Raw genomic sequence first — 19,648 nt, 5'->3', positions numbered from 1 at the left:
TAACAGCCAGAGTCAGAATGAAGGGGACACTATGTCTAAACCAGGATACCATCCCACTGATGAACAAAGGGTGCACTTTCTTTTCATTGACAGAAAATGTTCTCACCTGTTCTCCAGTGCTCTGCTCTCTAAATGGCAAAGCAATCACCAATCTAGAGGCTTCTACATTGATGTGTTAACAGAGTGTGATGGTTCAGAATGTAGAGATAGATTTCTTTTAAGCCACAGTGATGCTGATAAACCATCCCTGCTCTGTTACAAAATGGTTCTCACGTGACTGGAATTTTCTTGTCCCCAGATTGGTCATCTCTTCCACCATCTCTGGTATCCCTGAGTCGCCCCTTTTCCATGTTTCCATACTGATTGTTTCCCTACTGCTGTTACCACTAATGGGGCTACTGCCAAGGCTTTCCTGGCCTGAGAAACATTCTCTAAGGTGACTTATATTTAGTCTCATTCATGATACGATTTTATTCATTTAACGTCAGAGTAAGATTAAATAAAATATGCAAATTAGTGTTTTATTTTGCACTTAATAAATAAACAGTATTGACTGCTCATTATGTACTTGGCATTTGCAAAAGTATTAGATGTTGTCCTAAGGGCTAAGTTCATCTCATTTAATTTTTACCTCTCTGTTTCATGGATGAAACTGAGGCTCAGAGAAGTTAAGTAGCTTATCCCCAGATCACACAGGTAGCAAGCAGTTAATAGTGGAGGAAAATAGATCAATAAAAAAATTAACATATAGTGAATACAATTACAGAGGAAAACAGAACACCCACCCTAGAGTTGAGAGAAGGTTTTCCAGAGAAGTAAACACCTGAATCTTGAAGAACCACTAGGAGCTAGTCAAGTAAAGAACAGAGGGGAGTAGTAAGGGGCAGGGGGAGGGTTTAGCTCAGTGGTAGACCTCATGCTTAGCATGCATGAGGTCCTGGGTTCAATCACTAGTACCTCCATTAAAAACAAATCTTTTAAAAAAAAAAATGGAGGGGAGTAGTATAGCAAGCAGATGTACAGGTAATGAAAAGCAAACACACTCAGGGAACCACAAGTAATTCAATATGACCAAAGCCTAGGATTTAAAGGGGAAAATTGTGGAATTCTTTATCATTATAACTAATAATAGTTACTATTTCTTAGCATTTATTTTATGCTAGGTACTTGGTGTGCATTTTCTCATTTTATCCTGCTAACAGTCGTACAAGCTAAGTACCATCTCGCAGACAAAGACATTAAATTAATCCTGAGAGGTTGAGTACCTTGTATAGGTGGCATAGCCCAGAGCCGGAATGTTAACCTGGCTTTTGTGGGGTAAATCAGATGTGCTCCCCTTTTGTTACCTGGCTATATTTTGAAGATAACAGCAGTGACTGTGTGTCAGGCATTGTTCACACAGCTTTTCATGTATTAACTCATGTTGCTATCCTCCCACTCCCCGGAGTTAGGTACTATTATTACCCTGCTCATACATGAGATCAAGACACAGCAAAGTTAAGGAATTTGTACAAAGGCACACAGCAAATAAGTGGAACTGAGATTTGAACTAAAGCTATTTAACTCAGAACATATGTTCTTAAACATTGCCTCTTCCTCTTATCAAACACTATGAGCCAAATTCAATGCTAAACATTTGACATAGCCCCTGCAAGGTTGATTTTGTGCATTAACTGAGGCTCAGTATCATTTAGTGACATATCCAAAAACATGATCTAATAAGGGCCATGGCAGGGATTTTCAATGTGTATTACTTAGGGGTTGCCTGAAATGTCAAGAACCCCAGAATTAGAACTACTGATGTAGTGCCTATTCATCATACAAGAGAAATCAGAAAGCGTGTTGTGGGTTGAATTGCATCCCCTCAAAAGATAACATGGAAATCCTAGCCCCTGGTACCTATGAATGCGGCCTGATTTTGAAATACGTCATTGGTTTGTTTGATTGCTGGTATAATCAAGTTAAGATGAGATCATAAAGGTGGGCCCTAATCCAAAGACTGGCATCCTTAGAAGAAGAGCAGAATTTGGACACAGATACAGCATAGAGGAAACATTATATATAAAGTCACAGACACACTGGAGAAGGCCATGTGAAGATGGAGGCAGAGATTAAAGTGAAGCGTCTTCAAGTCAAGGAATGCCAAGGATTGCTGGCAACCATCAAAACCTAAAAGAGACAAGAAGGGATTCTCGCCTACAGGCTTCAAAGAGAGCAGGGCTCTGCTGACATCCTAAATGGGGACTTCTATTCTCTAGAACTGAAAGTGAATACATTTCTGTTGTTTTAAGCCACCTCATTTGTTATACTCTATATCTCTAGGAAACTAATACAGAGTGTATACATAACACGAAACGTGTGTTTTTTGCATCCCATTTGTAAAAAACCACCTAACTGGACTTCATTAAAATTGTTTCACAAAAAGTTAGAGATCCAAGTCTTTACACTAGTGAGATTTAAATTAATATACACTAGGTAGCTAATACTTTTAAATTCCACCGCCCAGATTACTGGAATGTTTCCTGCTTGCAGACAAGATGAACATTTTGTTAAAAACCTTACTTAGTGTTTTCCTTTCATTCTGAGCATTCTCAAAAATCAGTCACCACTGCTGTCCCTGAGTCGTGACATTTCTATACAATGTGATTTTAGAAATCCATTAATTGTAAAGAGAAACAAGACTTTTGATTATAATTGCATTTAATGCTCTCTCTTTTCTGGGCAAAATATTTTGTTTTGAAAAGAATCACGCTACACCAAGTTAAATTTTTTAAAATGAGATCTCAATATGACGTAGTACATCAGAGCACTTAAGAACACTGCAACTTGCTGAGTACAATCAAACATTCAGAGAAACTACAGAAAACACAAGGAAGGAGGGGCACATTCTATAACAAGGTAGGAAGTAATTTTAAAAACAGACTTTTTAAAGAAAAACAAAGAAATCCTAATCACCAAAATACATGGCATTATTTTTTATGGTACCCATGTGAAAACGTTTAAAGCTGTCAAGGTATGTCAGAAGTTTGCAGGAAATGAGCCCGTAGTAGGTTTCAAAGAGTGTACATTCTTTCCCGTTGTTAATTTCCTTCCATGCCAAGGGCATTTCATCTGTAGTTTCTGAGGATGTGAAAATGAACTTATAGCAACATCTGTTGTATCTGATGTGACTTTTCCCAGAAAACCTTGAACTGTGGATGGGTTTAAGGCCAATGGACTTAGCACAGATTCCTACAAATACATCAGCAGGCACCATGATGGGTACTTCTTTAAAAACTACGTACATCATCCGAGCCACATCTTGGGACATGATAAAGGCCTCACCACTGCAGTAATCTGGGTAGTACTTTTCTGGGTACTCACTAAAAGGGACCAATTCTTGGCTATTAGGGTCTCTGTTGGGTGTATCCTGATGGATAACTCTTCCTACATAGATATCTTCAAGGTGTTCTTTCAGATTGAGAAGATAGTCTACCAAGCTTGGTAGATTGACAAACATCTCTTCATCAGCCTTGAGGATGAACAGGGCGTTAGGGCAGAAAGTCACAGCCCACTGCATCATTGTGATAATCTTCAGAGTTTGGTTCTCAGCATTGTCCAAGAAGATTCCTTCAATTATATCATTATTCTTTTGGGACTCTTTGTCTATCTCTTGCTGGGTAGTTACCAAAACAGGCATCCCCAGAGCAAACAGTGTGAGAATGGGGTGCCCTTGGACACTGCTTACATTACCCCAGGTTTTCCTAATGAGATCCCGCCTTGTTCCATTTCCTGGGCTACTGAAGATAAGAGAGAGCAAAAATATGTTCTTCCCTTTACACACCTCCGGCTGGCTCAGGATATAATATTTGGAAAGATTACTTCTTAGGGGCTCTGTGTTCAATTTTCTTGCCTTATCTTTAACTTCAAGAACTTTCATATCCACATAAGGCAAAGCATGCAGAAAATATTCTTCCACAAAATCAGCCCCAAAAAGCAAGGCATGAAAAAGGATAACATTAAACAGAATGAAACACCATTGGTGAGTCCGAAGTCTGCAGAATGTCACCTGAATAAGAAAAGAACAGACACTGATTCAAGCTTCATCTCATTTCTGCTTTTGCCCCCACTGAAGACTCTATGTACCTCCTACAACACTATTTTAAGTATACATCGTTATTTATTTTTGTTATCTGTCTCTCTCACTAGATTGCTGAACTTCTAGACAACTAGCATCATGCCTCTCTCTTCTCCAGCGCTGCTGAGTCCAGTGTTTGGCACAAAGCGGAAACTGAATAAAATGTTAGTTGGTTGTTTTCTTGTTTGTTGGGATGAAAGCCTGCTTACTATATACAAGGCAGTGTGTTAGACATTGGGGAAGCAAAGAGGAATCAGACATAGACATGTGGATATAAATTAACAAGTGGCATCATTGTGCTAAAGCCTACAGGAAAATATGTGACGTTCTTTCTGAAATTGAAGCACTTGGATCAGTTTCTTCTCCAATTACAAAGGTCAAGTGCTATTTTTCAATGGAGTGGTAGATTTTGTTGGCCACTGCACAATGGCTACTATCAAACATTTAGATTCTTTTATGACTTTTCAATGTAATCTTATACTGAATTCTCACATTGTCTGTTTTGACAACATCCCCTACTCCATCTGACATGTCTGTCAATATGGGTAGATTTCTGCTATCTGCACAGCACCCTTTCAGAGATCTAGCACAAACCTGTGCCAAGCTTACTCCACCTCATCAGAGGAAATGGAAACTTTCCATCTGGAAGAGCATATACAACATTGCAATATAACAGAGCCAGGGTATGTTAAAGGAATTAAATCTCTATTCTTTGGTGCTTCAATCAACAAAGACTTCCATAATGACACTTACCATGAGCACTTCCTGTGGGCCAGGCACATGCTAAGCACTTTATATGGCTTAACTTATTTAGCCTCTTCACATAGGTTATCTTCAAACATAAACTGAGCAGCCAAGTGGTTTAGTAATTGCCCAAGATCACCCAGTGAGTAAGAAGGTGAAGTAGGGCCACAATTTGAACTCAAATCTGTCAGATTTAAAAGCTCACCTTAACCAGTAGAGAATCATGACCCCCATCTTTTACTTTTCTATGCCTATTGAATAGGAAAAAATAACAATGCAAAACAAACTCCTGCATTTGTAATCCGAACTCCTTTCCATTTCCTCAGTTCTGATGATTTGCACACACAACAAACTTCAGACTCCTCAAAGCCTATTTTAATAGATCTAAAATGCTTCAAAGATTATAAGAAACTTACCTGCATGTTGTCTGCGAACAATTTCAGGACTTTAGGAATTATTGAGTCCAGATGCCAAAGTGTGCCCAAATGTATCTCAGGATCGCTCAGTCCAACAGCAACTGAAGTACAGTTCTTTGTGCCTGAGACTTTAAGGATAAGGTTTCTTGCCAATCAACCTGAGCTTTTGTTCCAGAATAGCTGCTGGTTCCATAGGAGAGCAAATGCTGCTCATGTTACAGCTAGAGTGAATCCAGAACAAAGAAGAGAAAGCAAACCTCTTCAAGTGCTTCCAACTTTGTGTACCTCTTAAAACCACCCCTTGTCTTTTTGCTGAGTTCCTTGTGAACAATGAATGGGAGTTGAAAGAAGAGTTAGTTCACCCATATCATCTCCCCACAGCATCTCACACAAAGGAGTGCATCTCAAGAAACTAAACAGTTGGAGTAGTTTCTGCTCCCTGGTACATGCACATGCACGAGATATTGTAGGGATACTGCAATATATCAAGAGACACTCGTCATCCCTTGGGGGTGCATTTTTTTTCTACTTAAAAAAACATATGGTGAGGTTTGGTGTATATCTCATTGGGAAGGATTTTGAATTCCTAGTATATGCTATGCAAGAACTTTACTAAATCAGTTATATGTCATCCAAACTATCTCTCCCAGGCAATTTTATCTCAAAATGGAAAACAACATGTAGTCCATTTTAGCCTGAATTGGAGAAACTAAGCATTTGATGTGTACAATTTTCATATTGTGTATGTGTAGGAATTACTCCAAACGCCATTTGACCAGCAAGTTAATTTTGAAAGAAAGAAAGAAAGAAAGAACATCCAGCATATTTTTATGTTCCTGTCACATAAGTGTTGCAGAAAAATGTGTTATAGCTCAGTTGTGACAGCAACCTGGATCCAGGCGAAAGACCAAGCAGCACTTAGTTGGAGAGCTCAGGTTTATTATGCTAGCAGGCCCACAAAAGTTAACACTCCAAGCTCTGGACCCCATCTGTAGGTTTACACAGCCTTTTATAGGCTGCCAGTTTACACTTTGCAACATCATATGTAAATAAGGTATAACAAAAGTTGACTAATTAGAAACAAGATTTGTAGAAATGGACCAATCAGGAGTGAGCTCCATGCAAATGAAGTACTACAAATGGACCAATCAGAAGTGAAGGAAATAAGCAATCAGCGTGAGCTCAGGGAACCAATAGAATTTTAGGGGTAAGTTCCACTTTCCTAGAAGTAAGCCGTTTCAGAGGCAAAAAGTGAGGTAGAGCCTCTGGCCCAGGGAACGGGATGGTGCTGGCAGGAGAGTAGTGGTCCTGCCTGGGGGTCCTGCCAGTCTTTTTTTATGGAGCTTCCCACCTCATAAGCAGTTGTCTTGAACGTTCTGTTCCTATGCCAGGCTGTATTTCATGTTTTTCTTTTTGCATGTTGGTATTCCTACCTGCCATTCATAGCAGTTTTTGGAATTTATGGTCTAGGAATAACTCACTACATTTAAAGTTGGCTATGTTTTCTCAACAATCATCATGCAATTTTGGAGATTTTTATAAAGTGGGAATATATATTCTAAAAAATTCATATGAGAGGGAATTTTTATATGTACTAAATCAAACAATTAAACAGGTCTTGAGTATAATTAAACACAATTCTTTTTTCAATTTTCTTTTCATTTTTTAGAGCCATAAATTTTGCTCCTGGATCTCCTCTGGGCTTAGACAATTTGTTTTCTTTGTCTATGAGAGGTCAAACAATATTGTCTCTGGAGCAGCTCCATCTGGAATTTTCAGTTTGATGCATCAAAATCCTACCATACTGGGGTTGAGGCCACTTGCTGCAAACAGTCAGGGGTGCTTGGTTTTCTTGATTACCTTAGCACTGCCTTCTGTTTCATAAAAGTTATCCAATATGAGTACTCATGTCTCGCTATATTTTCTTGTAGTGTCATCAGCATTCTCTGGCTTAGATGTCCAGAGAGGTTGCCTGCGGTCCACCAAATCAAATGTGCTCTCTTAAGACCTGACTTTCTGGACTCCATACTTGGCTTCCACCACTAAGAGTCAACTTTTTATTTCCCATGTTTCAAGTACTGCAGATGTACTCAGAAGGCAGGGAGCCTTCGCTGTGTTCTACCACTAACTGTACATAAAATATCTTATTGTCCATATAAATGTTATGTCTATATCCTGAGTTGTTTGATTTCGGACACATCTTCACCTCTCCCTCTCTCCGCCATAGAGTGAGCATAGTAAGAAAAAGTGCCGCACAGTTGGTGCAGGATCAGATTGGATGAGGGACATAATAAACCCGCTGGACAAATTTATATTTACAGCCTGGAAGCAAACTCAGATACAGGCGCCGTAGGTCTAAGCTGTCCTGCGCATGCTCCGCCTCCCTCTACGCGCCTCCGCCCTCCCGCTTCCGCATCCAGGCGGGGGCCGGAAGTGCAGCCGCGTCCGCTGGGCGCCGCGGGCGGAGAGACGCGCGGAGATGACGCAGGCAGCACCGGAAGCCGCTCCCCTGTGAGACTGCGGACCCCGAGCAGCGGCCGCTGGTCCAGGTCTGTGTGTGAGGCGGGGCCGGGTCGGGGAGGGGATTCTCTGGCGCCCGCGCCTCTGCTGACCTGCTGCGCCTCGGGCTGTTTGTCTTTCTTTCCCTTCAGGCGCCATGGCTGCGGAGCGGACCCGGCCGCTGCGAGGCTCTGGCGGCCCGAGCGCGCCTAGTCGGTGTGAGCCCGGCGCGAGGTCCCGGGCCCCGGGGCGCTCGCTCAGGTCAGTGCTGCGCGGAACACGGCTCCGGGAGTGGGATACCTGGGAGCGACGAACGGGTTGAAGGGATCTGGAGTTGATTTTAGAGATGCGAGAATTGGGTCTCGGAGTTACTGCCTCCTAGTGCCTCAGTTTCCTTAGCTGCGAAATGAGTTAACAATGATGTAACAGGCCTGCCGTGAGTTTGAAAGATAAAAGTGTGGAGAGGTGGTTTATGAAGTACAAAGCGCTGTACTAATGCGAGGGACTGCGCCATAATTGTGGGTATGCCATGGAAACAGGTGTGTATGTGTGGGGTGCTGTTTGCAGTAAAGATAACAGTATTAATGCTAAGTGATGATGGTAACTGGTATTTCTTGTAAGCTTACAGTGTGCGAGTACTGCACTAAGCATTTTACGTGCATTATCGTCTTTATTATTCGTAAAAACCCTCGCGGGTAATGCTGTTCCGTGGTTATATTTTACAAGTGAAGAAGGTGGGCTTGAGATAGGTGAAGTGATTTGCTCAGGGTCACCCAGCAACAAGTGGAATCGCGGAGTGTTTTATAAACACTGTATTCTTTCAGAGCTTTTAAAAATTCATCGTAAAACTGAAGGTGGATTTTAATAGATGAGACATCCACATGGTTTCAAATTCAAACAGGGCCCCTCCTATCCCTCAGCCCTCCAGTTTTCTCTGAAAGCTACTGGTGTTAACCAGCTTCTTGAATATTCAAAAGGTATTTTTGTGTATATGTGTTTATATAGATACGTTTTCAAAGTCTCTGTACTCCTTAACTGCTGGTTATATTTGATAAGAAAAGAGAGGGAAGATGAGGCCTCCTCCCCAAGGACAAATATCTTGCTTTCATTCTTGACTAGGCCAGGTCCTGGGGGAGGAGAGGAAAACGCGTTCTTCGGGTTTTATCTAGAATGTTGTGTCTTTAATAAGACCTAGGGGTATAGATTTTGTTTTGTTTTGGGAGGGTGGGGGTTGGGCAGGATGTTGAGTCTGCTTCTTCCTGTGGGACCCTGGGAAAGTCAGTCAGTCCATTTGGGGGGGGCCATAAATTTCCTCATTTATTAAGGGCAGTTCTGATACCTTCCATGAAGTTGTGAAAATCAAGTGAGGTAATATCTGCGAGTAGTACTTGAGTCTTTAAAAACCAGTGCAAATGTGAGAGTTGGCTAAGGGAACATAGGGAGTTAATGGCAGAACCAGAGGCCAAACCCAGGTCTCTCATCTCCCAGTTTAAGAATCTTCACCCATTTCAGAGCTCTGTGATTGTTAATATTGAGCTCAGAAGGTCAAGTTTAATATTTAGTCTGAAGTGGGGGGAAAAATGCACGAGACACTATGGAGCGTGGGGAGGGTGTAGAGAAGATACACCTGGTGGGAAATCAGAGCCTCAAGTCATAGTCTTAATTGCCCTTAATTATGCAGTTAAACTCCCTGTAAGTTTGAGAGCTTGAGTGAGTTTTTTTCTGTATATTTTAAGCCATTTTAAGAGAAACTTCGTGGTAATATAGAGTTGAAAGGGATGTTAGTGGAGCTTTCCTGCCAGCTGTTCACGGTAATAAAACTAACAAAAAGTGCCATTTGAGCTACTCTTCTGGGCTCTATGCTAAGCCTTTCCCTGCTCTGTTTCTGATTCTCATAATCCTCAAGGTGAGGTAGCTTTCATTTTACAGATGACAAAACTGAAGCTTAGAAGTGCGTTGAACATATCGATGATCACATAGGAAGTGGCTGAGTCAGTAAAATATTTGACTGACTCCGAAGCATTGTCATTTACCTCATTTGGCCTCTATATCCAACTGTCCTTGACTGTTCCCAGGAATGGGAAGCTCACTACTCTGGAGGCGGCTGTTCCATTATTGGAAAGCTCTGATGTTTTAAAAGCTCCTCTTTGTGTTGAATTGAAATCCCACTTCCTGAAGTTTTCCCCGTGGGGCCTTGTGCTGCCAGCACATGATATTCCTAGAGGCTCTCTAAGAGTTCAGTTTAGACCTGTGACCTTAAGAAAGTTCTCTCCAGAGTCAGTTCATTTTTTTTGGAGAAATAAACACTGATTTTTTTCATAGTGCATTCTGCAGAGTTAATGAGGCCTGCTTTATTTTTAAAAAGATGCCTTTTTCATGGCAATGAGAGATGAAGAACTGAGAAAAGAGCCTCTTATAAAGGGCATCTCTAATGTAAGGGTTTGAAAAAATGCTTTTTAGGGGTTAGGAAAATATATAAATGTGAGAAATGGCTGGTTTTTTAAAAGGTGCTCACTGGATAACTTGTCTCATAATCCCTGTGGTGTCATGGGCACATTATTTGGCATGCTGTCTACTATCTCTTAGTTATTTGGTAATGATGGGACCCTGATAATGTTTTCATGGGTATTATAAATTTGCCTCTAGTCCATTTAAGTAACAGTGCATCTTATATAAATGTAAGCATTTCTATGATGGGTGTGTGGCATACTTTGTGTGAGTGTGGGTGTGGTAGAAGTCCTCCCCCCTTCACTGTAGAAAATTATTTCTGGGCAGATGTTTTTAGTTAGCTTTGTAATTGGCCAGTATTAATTAACTAATAAGTTGTGACATTTTGTGAATGTTCACAGAAAAGGGTTTTTTTGTTTTGTTTTTTGTGAATGATTTCTTTAAAATGTTTTCAGAAATATTGTAGATGGAAGGTTGTTAGGATTCAGAAAAAGAAGGAGGCTTGTTCTTGTGTTGATAAAACTTTTGGTGAACTGATTATTTTTTGGCAGCCAAGTAAATCCTTAAATTAATAAATCCTACCTAGCCCAAACTCTGAGGCTTTAAAGAGTGTTATTTTAAAGTCCATTCACTGTTTCAAAAACCAAAACTGTTAGACAAAAGATGATGTTATTGGAAGAGGTTTGTTTGCTTCTCCTGCTTTTGTCTGATAATGTTCCTGCCAAATGTGATATTGGGAAATTAATGAAAATGATTTTTACATGTCTTAACATTAACAAAGTTGGAAGATGAGATCTGGCTCTTTGTGTAGACCTGGCTAGGTGACATATATTGTAAAGAATTTATTTTCCTCTTCCACATTATTTTAGACATAAAAGTTTTTAAATTAGTGTGACAGTCTGATGGGAAACTGATCAGATTAGAAGGAAAGTTTTTTTTTTTTGAATCATGGAAATGTTTCAACATATGAAAATAGAACGAAAAAACCTCCACGTACCTACCCATCATCTAGCACTGATACCTACCAACATGGCCCATCTTGGGAAAGACGATCTTTACGGAGTTGCTTTATTTTTTTTCTCTTTTCCCATTAGTTTAGTCCCCATCATTAAGAGTGTGTTGACACCTTAATATAGTATGTATTGCTAGATGCTTGTAAACTTGTTTTTGTTCCAGTTAGCCGTGAAGGGGAAGGTGGGTATAATCAGATAGGCACGGTGCTCCCAGATTTTATCACCAAGTTACGATTCCCCTGCTGGTAGCTGGCTTCAAAGAGAGACAGCTTGGTGTGGTTGGAAGAGTACTGATCTTGAGAGTACTGGCTTTCAGTCTGTTCTGTTGCTATTTTAGTGCTCTTTTGGCTGTAGGCAAATCAGTTACCTTCTCTGACCTGCAACTTCCTCATCTGCAAAGTGGATGGTACCCGTTTGGGGGGGTGTTTTGTAAGCATCAGGATTACTAATTTGTCTTATTTGTGCAGGCCTCCAGGACCCTTGTGGCTCTCTGGGGCACATGAGGATAAGAGTTGTCACCAGCTCATAAAAACAGGCTGTGTAAGGCCAGATGAGGCCTTTGGTAATTCACGTTCTAACAGGCAGTGCCATAAAGGAAGTGGAAGAACCAGAATACCTGAGCCGTATAACTTACTGCACCTGCTTATTTTTCTTCCCCAAACCTTTTTTTTGCCTGAACATCTTTTGCAAAAGCCAGCAGTCAGTTCTGTGATGCTGGTATCAGCTCAGGTTGTACTTAGCATGATAACTAATGTTGCAAGTTACTGCTCTGGGGATTTGCTTTCTGGTCGTCACATCCTGGTGCTTCTTTTTGTGATTTTAGTGCCTAAATAGAGTGTATTAAGGAAATGCTGTTATGATAGTTTTGATGGGGATTCTGTTTTATAGAATACACTGTTTCATAATGAATGAATACTTTGTAAGTCTTTTACTGTAAAGATGCATGTAGCATGTGCTAGACTTCAAAAGAAGCAAGTCACACACATAAGTTTCATTGACTTATGTTTTAGAGGTCATGATTTGTTAAAGTATGTTTTCTCAAATGTATTTTCTTTTATGTGCATGGAAATTTCTCAGATAAATACAGTGTATTAACTGTAAAGTTAAAATGTTGTAACAAAGCATAAAGTTGTAATGCCAAGTTTTTTACACTAATTTTTAATACGTCATTTGTTAGTCTTGCTTGAACGGTCTTTTTGAGCAGAACTAATACAATATTTTGATGTGCCACAGGTAAATTTTTCCATAACCTTATGGAGAGAAAGGACTTTGAGACATGGCTTGATAACATTTCTGTTACATTTCTTTCTCTGACGGACTTGCAGAAAAATGAAACTCTGGATCACCTGATTAGTCTGAGTGGGGCAGTCCAGCTCAGGCATCTCTCCAATAACCTGGAGACTCTCCTCAAGCGGGATTTCCTCAAACTCCTTCCCCTGGAGCTCAGTTTTTATTTGTTAAAATGGCTCGATCCTCAGACTTTACTCACATGCTGCCTCGTCTCTAAACAGTGGAATAAGGTGATAAGTGCCTGTACAGAGGTGTGGCAGACTGCCTGTAAAAATTTGGGCTGGCAAATAGATGATTCTGTTCAGGACGCTTTGCACTGGAAGAAGGTTTATTTGAAGGCTATTTTGAGAATGAAGCAACTGGAGGACCACGAAGCCTTTGAGACCTCATCGTTAATTGGACACAGTGCCAGAGTGTATGCACTTTACTACAAAGATGGACTTCTCTGTACAGGTAAGAGAGCCTGGAACTTTTATTTTTGTTAGTTTTTGAATTTCATAGGGTTTAGTCTTACAAACAGAACAAACTACTCCTCAGGCTTGAGGATGGGAATTGTTAATTATATGATATATCGATGATGGCATTATCCCCCCACCCCTGAGTGACCACCCCCCGCTTTATCCTCGTTCACTCTAAAACAATTATTTTTATAAAATTTTACTAGAAGAAAGCTCCAGACATTCTTTTAAATGTGATGTGAGTCAGAAAGCTGTAACTACCTTTTTCTCTACTCTTCTTCCATGTACAATCCTCCATGTTGGTTAATTTATTTTTTTCTGTCAGCAATGTTTTTTAGGAAAAAAATAGTGGAAAAGTTGCTGTCTAGTCCTAGCAGATAGGTCATTTTGGAAGAATTGCTTAACCTCTATATGCTTGTTCCTTTGTCTATAAAATATAAGAGGGGAGATACCTCTCTTGTTCTGAGATCCTGTGGTTCTAAGAGGAATTAGAAGTTAAGTTTGGGCGTGGGAAAAAACACAGTTGGATATTTTAAAATTCAGCAAATAGTTAAGTAGCTTTTTATAACAAACATAATCATTAAAATCATGTGTATCTTGCTGTTAAAATGGGCACGTGTTTCTACATGTGATTATATTGGTGCCCACGTTTTAGGCAGTCCATTTTGATAGGTGTTGTTAGTACGCAATGTTTAGAACGACTCTAGGCAGTTCTCATCAGTGATCCCAATGCCTGTTCACTTCCAGTGCATGTAACATACAGTGCAGGGATACTCCGTGTTCTTTCCTCATCCAGGACAATTTCTAGTAAACACTTGAGCATTACCTAAACTACATAGTTGTCATTTTTAATGGTGTGTACTGTTCTTTTGTGTAAGTATATCACCATTATTTAGCCACTTCCATGTTAGTGCATATTTAGGTTGTTTCTATTTTTATGAATATTTTTGTTTGCATTATTTTTTCCCCTTGAATTATTTGGGGCAGAAGCCTCAAAGGAGAACCACAAGATTGGGAAGTATGAATGATTTTATAGATTTCTCTTAGTGTCCTTTCCAGATATATTAAATTGATGCTGTGCCCACAGCAAAGCCTTAAGTAACCTGCTTCTCCCCTCAGAGTCCTACCAGACTCAGTTTTAGTATTTGTAATAGTTAAGAGAGGTATGATTTCTCAAGATTGTTTTAAAATTGCAATTCTTTGTTCGTTGTGGATGTACGTTTTCTCTGAAATGCTTGACACTTTGTCAGTTTTATGAAGTAAACATTAAATTTAAGGCATCTCATGGTTTTGTCATCCTGAAATTACTCTGTGCTTACATTATTTTCCCTGTCCTATAAAAGCCTGATTATTGGAAGTATAGACTTCGATGTACTTTCCCAGCTGTGGTGATGGCTTTTCAGTGTCCTTTTCAGCTCATGATCAACAGCAGGTTTTTTTTGTTTTGTTTTGTTTTTTAAGATTAAAATGCCATATTGCATTTGAGCTTGGCACTTACATATGTATATACTTAGGCCAGTACTGGCAGTTGACACATTTTCAGAACGAACTCCAGCTTTAAAACAATTTTTTTTCTCATTAAACTTTGTGTTTGAAATGCTAGAAAACCTCCGTTACTTGGCACAGAATACATTCACTGGATTTCTTAACTACCTGAACAGTTAAGATCTTCCATACCTATGGACCCAACCCTGCATTTTAAGATTATTCTCCCGGGGGGGTCTATGTACTATGATATTTTTAATATGATTAAACTCACTCACCTGGTTTGCATATTGAAAATTATGCTCTGTTCATTGAAAATGATCCAAAGCATTAGTTTAAAGCAGCATCCCTGGGACTGTTACTAGTGAGAGGAATATTTGTTATAGAATTAAGTATGTGTTCATGTCATCTTGTTACTTCAGAGCTTGTATTTTCACTATGAGTGAATGGGGAAATTGTGAATTTGGTTTACAGTGACTCTCAGATTAGCCCTTGAGCAAGCAATGAAACAGTATCACCAAAATATTGATGGTATAAAAATTAACATGGTATACATTGAATGAGTTGGTTATTCTTTTGCTTATTTCTGAAATGGTAAGCAAGGAACCTGTTGTGCTTTGTACTGTTCAATAGACATTTATTTATAAAATGCCTACTGTGTGAAGGACGCTGTGATGGCATGCAGTTCTTCTCTTGAAGAACGTACACACTGGGATTAGGAAGGGAACCTGGTTAAGTGAAAGTCTCTGAGTGAACTGTGGCTAATAGAAACACTAAAGTGGGTAGCTGTTACTCCACTGTAGTATAAATTATTGCCACGTGGGATTTGGGTTCAGAGTTGTCAGATCTGACTTTTCAAGAGAAGCCCCAAATCTAGATTTTTGTGAAATACCCTGATTTTTTTTTTAGAAAGTATTAATTTTTAAGTATTAATCGAATTTTTAAAATACTGTGATTGAGTCATATTCAGTCTGTAAATGGCTGTATTGTGACCTCTGGCTTAAAGTCGAATAAGAAAAACAAGAGCTATTAAAGAGGTATGATCAAATGATGTATTTAACTAGACTTATTGTGGTGAACATTTCACAGTATATACAAATATCAAATCATTTTGTTACATAGCTGGAATTAATATAATTTTGTATGTCAGTTATATCTCAAATTAAAAGAGAGACTGACCGAAAAAATGGTGTAGTTGAATTGTGTGAGGTAAATAAAATTATATAGTTGTCCAGAAGAAGGAATGATTTCTTCCATTTGGGAAGGTAGAGCATTGTTCACGTTGGGTCTTGAAGAATGTGTAGATTTTAGAGAGTTGAGATACACAATCAGGGCTTTCCAATAGGAAGATCAACATTCAAAAGGCATGGAAAGGGCCAAGCATGGAAGAAAATAAAGAAAACCATTTAGACTAGAATCTTGGAATATAAGTAGGAACTCTTAAGAGACTTTCAGAATATAATCTGAAGAAATAGGCTGGGACTGTGTTTTCACAACTGGGATGCCAGGAACATGTGTTTGGAGAGTTTTCTGTAAACTGAAAGATTTCTGAACAGAAAAAGGGCCAGATTCAGAGCTTTCTGCTTCAAGTAAACTAGTGTTTCTTATTTCTGTCAGATCCAGGTCCTCTTTTTATAACATATTTTACAATATCCTCCTAACTTGAAGTAAAATTCATAGAAGTAACTTATCTCTACATACACAGTTTTAAAATCAATGTAATACCCAAACTCTGATCCAGAAGAGAAATAGGAGGACTGCAACTTAAAATAATATGTAATATACCAGGTCCAGGTTGCTCCCTTACATGGTTCTTTGAATCAAATAACACAGCCTCTCTCCCCTAGAGGATGGTCACTGTCAGTTCCCAGCCTACCTAAGAGCCTTGCCACTCTGAGGGGATGTCCTCGCCTCACTAAGCCTGGTTAGTGGGCATCGCAGTATTTCTTTTCACACACAGTGATGAGTACATCAAGAGTGTGCTGCTCTTTGATTTCTATTTGAAATGTTTGAGTAAGGATATTGTGACAACACTAAAACATTGCAGTAATGCTCCAGTGTGTTAGACTTTGAGAGTTTCAGAAATGTGATGTTTCCTTCCTTTGCCCCATGAGGGGTATAACTGTTTCTAGCCCTCAGGTTTTAAATAAAAGCAATTAAAGTAGCTATTTTTAAACATTTTCTTTTCTCCAACATGATTTTCTTCTTTTAATTAACTCAGTCTGTATCCACCTGGGTAACAGCCAACAAAGGCGATTTGAAGACCAGAAACACATCCATTTTCTGATAGACACAGACATATATATTCCATACTTTGCACCTTAATGAAATACTTTGAAACAGAAAAAAAAAATACACATTGAACAGGTAGTGCTCAAGCATGGCTGTGCTAGGAGGTGGTAATCAGATGTCAACATCTATGTATACTGTCATTGTGAACATGACAGCCATGAATGCAGAATGTTGTATTTATGTCACAGATACCGTCCGTGACATGATCTTTTCAAATGGTGAAAAAAACTCAGTTTTTCCCAGGAAAGTACATCTTTCCTCAATTTATTTGGTAGTTAACACTCACAGAAAAAATTCAGCATACAGTTAAATTGCAAGTATGCTTTGTAAAAAAACAGGTTTTAGGCTCAGTCAGATAACTAAGGAAAAGCTTTTCACTTAAGAATATCTGGTAGAACCTTCAAGAATGTCATGCGGAATACAAGACAATTCTTCTTGTGCATTGCAGACATTGCAGGATGTTCGGCATTCCTGGTCTCTGCCCAGTAGATGCCAGTAATGTCCCTCCATTGTGACAATGAAGCCTTCCTACAGATTTGTAAAATATTCCCCCTAGGAGATGTTGCTAGTTCTATTGATGCCCTTTGACATGGACAAATCTGGAGCTTCCAAGTTGAAGTATTAGCTTGTTGCAGTTTAGATGAGCTTAAATAGGTCTAGATTTAGGATACTAAGAGTAGAGATTTTTTTAAAGGGGCAGTTAAATGGAAGAGCAGCCATTGAAATAGAATTGCCAGGAGTTGGCAGTGATTTGGGTATGTGGAGTAGGGAGACTTCAGAAATGGTCAATAGTTTCTAGCTGTGTGTATACCTCGGAAGACAGTAGTAGTAACAAGAACAGAAAATGAAGGAATAAGTTCAAGAGGGTAGATGGAGTTCAATTTGGGATGAGCTGAATTCAGCTGGATGTGTAAGTAAGAGTGGAAATTTCCATAGTCTAGAAATGCAAGGTGAGAGCTTGGGAGAGTGCGCAGGACAGGAGAGAGAGATTTGGGAGTTAGTCACATCACAGCTGTGACTATAAGTGAAATTTTAAAAGGAGATGGAGAGAGGAAAAAGAATAGAGCATAAGGTGGATCCTTTGAGAGTATACACAGAGGAAAGATAGAGATAAAGAAACAGAACGGTGATGAAGAGAGTTTCAAGAAGGAGCATGAAGATTACCTGTCTTAGAGAGGCACTGGTAAATTCACTTGGTAGGCAGAGTCAGATGCCTTAGAGAGGTGGTTTGAGAGCTGAGATCTGATTCTACCAGTTAAATATTTAAACTTGGAAAGATAGCTTACTCTTTGGGTTACAGCTCATTTTTCTGCTTACTTTTGTTACATACCTATCTCTGTAATTTTTATCAAATATTGTTTTCACCATTTTCTGAATTGAGGGGGCTTCTCCCCTCCTTTCATGTAGTGAAAAATAGTCTGCATTTATTTAGTCCCCTTTCACTTTCCTCTCTAGGCTGCATCATCGATGACCTCTTTGAAAACATGTGTTGGTCAGCACAGCGAATGGGAGTCCATAGAGAAAGCTGACATAAAGCCAGAGAGGAGCAGAGAATAGTGGCTCCTAAGGGCTTGGCAGTTAGCAGTAGACTTACACCCCTATAAAATGGAATGCGACTCAGCCTGATTGTTTTCTGATGTATTTTTAGGGTATAAAACTGAATGGCCTAATGTTTTCCTGAATACACTAGTTTAAATAATTAGGTTAAATAATTCTCCCTCCTTTTAAAAAAAAAATTGTGGTAAAATATATATAAGATTTAGCATTTTAACAATTTTAAGTGTACTGTTCAGTGCCATTAATTACATTCACATTGTTGTGCAAACATCACCACCATCTACCTCCAGAACTGTTGGCATCTTCCCAAACTGAAACTGTACTCATTAAGCACTGACACACTGTTCCCTCCTCCACCCAGCCCCTGGCAACCACCACTCTACTTTCTGTCTCTGAATTTGGCTAATCTAAGTACCTCATGGGTGGAATCTTAGAGTATTTGTTCTTTTGTAACTGACTTACTTCACTTAGCGTAATTTCTCCGAGGTTCCTCCGTCTTGTAGCGTATGTCAGAATTTCCTTCCTTCTGGAGGCCCAATACTAATCCATTGTATGTATATACCACATTTTGTTTATCCTCCCTTCTAGTTTTTAAGTAGCCTTCCTGTCTCCAGTTTTGTCCTGCTTCAGACCATTCTCCATGGTACAGCCACAGTGATCTTTCAGAAATGCAGACCTGGGCACAGTTAAACACCCTCCTGACCCAGTTCTCCCACCTGACCCTGCTGCTGGTTCCCAGCCACGCTGAACCGCTTTCGTAATCAGTGTCCATGTTTTACGCAGTGCATTTTGACAAGCATTTAAATAATTCCTAGGCAGTTTTTAGAATGGTTCCAAGTAGTTCTTTATGAATCGACCCCAATACCTGTTCACATATATTTATGTACTCCCTGGAGATACTTAATAGGTACTTTCAGTAGGTATGTTACAGAGGTTGGCAAACTGCCAGCTGCAGGAGCCGGGTCCTGCAAAGCAGGGTAACTACCACAGAGTCTGTATGGCTCAAAAAGCCTAATAGATTTACTATCTAGTCTTTTACAGAAAAAGTTTGGCTGAGCTCTGGCGTATACTGTCTTTTTCAGCTGGGGGGAGAGTGGAGTGCTGATTGATTTATTCATCCTTTAAATTTCATCTGGTTAATACTCAAAAGTTTATTCTTGTTTTAAGCCATGAAATTCCTTCTTCAAACAGTCCTACACCAAAGCCTGGCTTAAAAACAAGTAAGAGTATAGTTGTGGCGCCAGTCATGCCATCTCCGAAGGCATGTTTGTGGATCACCTAGTTGTTGAGCACAACTGTGAGCTCAGTGGAGCTTCATCTGAGGCAGTT

At 39.6% G+C, this 19,648-nt stretch overlaps 2 protein-coding genes across 2 annotated transcripts in view; one reads left to right on the top strand and one right to left on the bottom strand.

Moving 5' to 3' along the window:
- Positions 1 to 2,704: 2,704 nt before the first annotated feature.
- B3GALT9 (beta-1,3-galactosyltransferase 9) lies at positions 2,705 to 5,283 on the bottom strand. The gene is made up of 2 exons (XM_045513134.2): positions 5,278 to 5,283; positions 2,705 to 4,048 (listed from the first exon to the last, which is right to left on the bottom strand). Exons 1-2 carry the CDS (start codon positions 5,281 to 5,283, stop codon positions 2,948 to 2,950), a joined length of 1,107 nt encoding a protein of 368 aa, XP_045369090.1. The 3' UTR covers positions 2,705 to 2,947.
- Positions 5,284 to 7,700: 2,417 nt separating this feature from the next.
- The window catches only part of FBXW2 (F-box and WD repeat domain containing 2), a 31,009-nt gene continuing 19,061 nt past the window's right edge, over positions 7,701 to 19,648 (top strand). Inside the window, exons 1-3 of the mRNA XM_074362118.1 lie at positions 7,701 to 7,826; positions 7,929 to 8,037; positions 12,471 to 12,980. Coding sequence (XP_074218219.1) covers positions 12,491 to 12,980 — 490 coding nt within the window. The 5' untranslated portion in view covers positions 7,701 to 7,826; positions 7,929 to 8,037; positions 12,471 to 12,490. The remainder of the gene's footprint in view (positions 7,827 to 7,928; positions 8,038 to 12,470; positions 12,981 to 19,648) is intronic.

Source organism: Camelus bactrianus, chromosome 4 (assembly GCF_048773025.1).
Source record: "Camelus bactrianus isolate YW-2024 breed Bactrian camel chromosome 4, ASM4877302v1, whole genome shotgun sequence".
Classification (NCBI taxonomy): domain Eukaryota; kingdom Metazoa; phylum Chordata; class Mammalia; order Artiodactyla; family Camelidae; genus Camelus; species Camelus bactrianus.
Note: the sequence above shows the minus strand (reverse complement) of the source record. Positions and strands in the feature narration are given on the sequence as shown.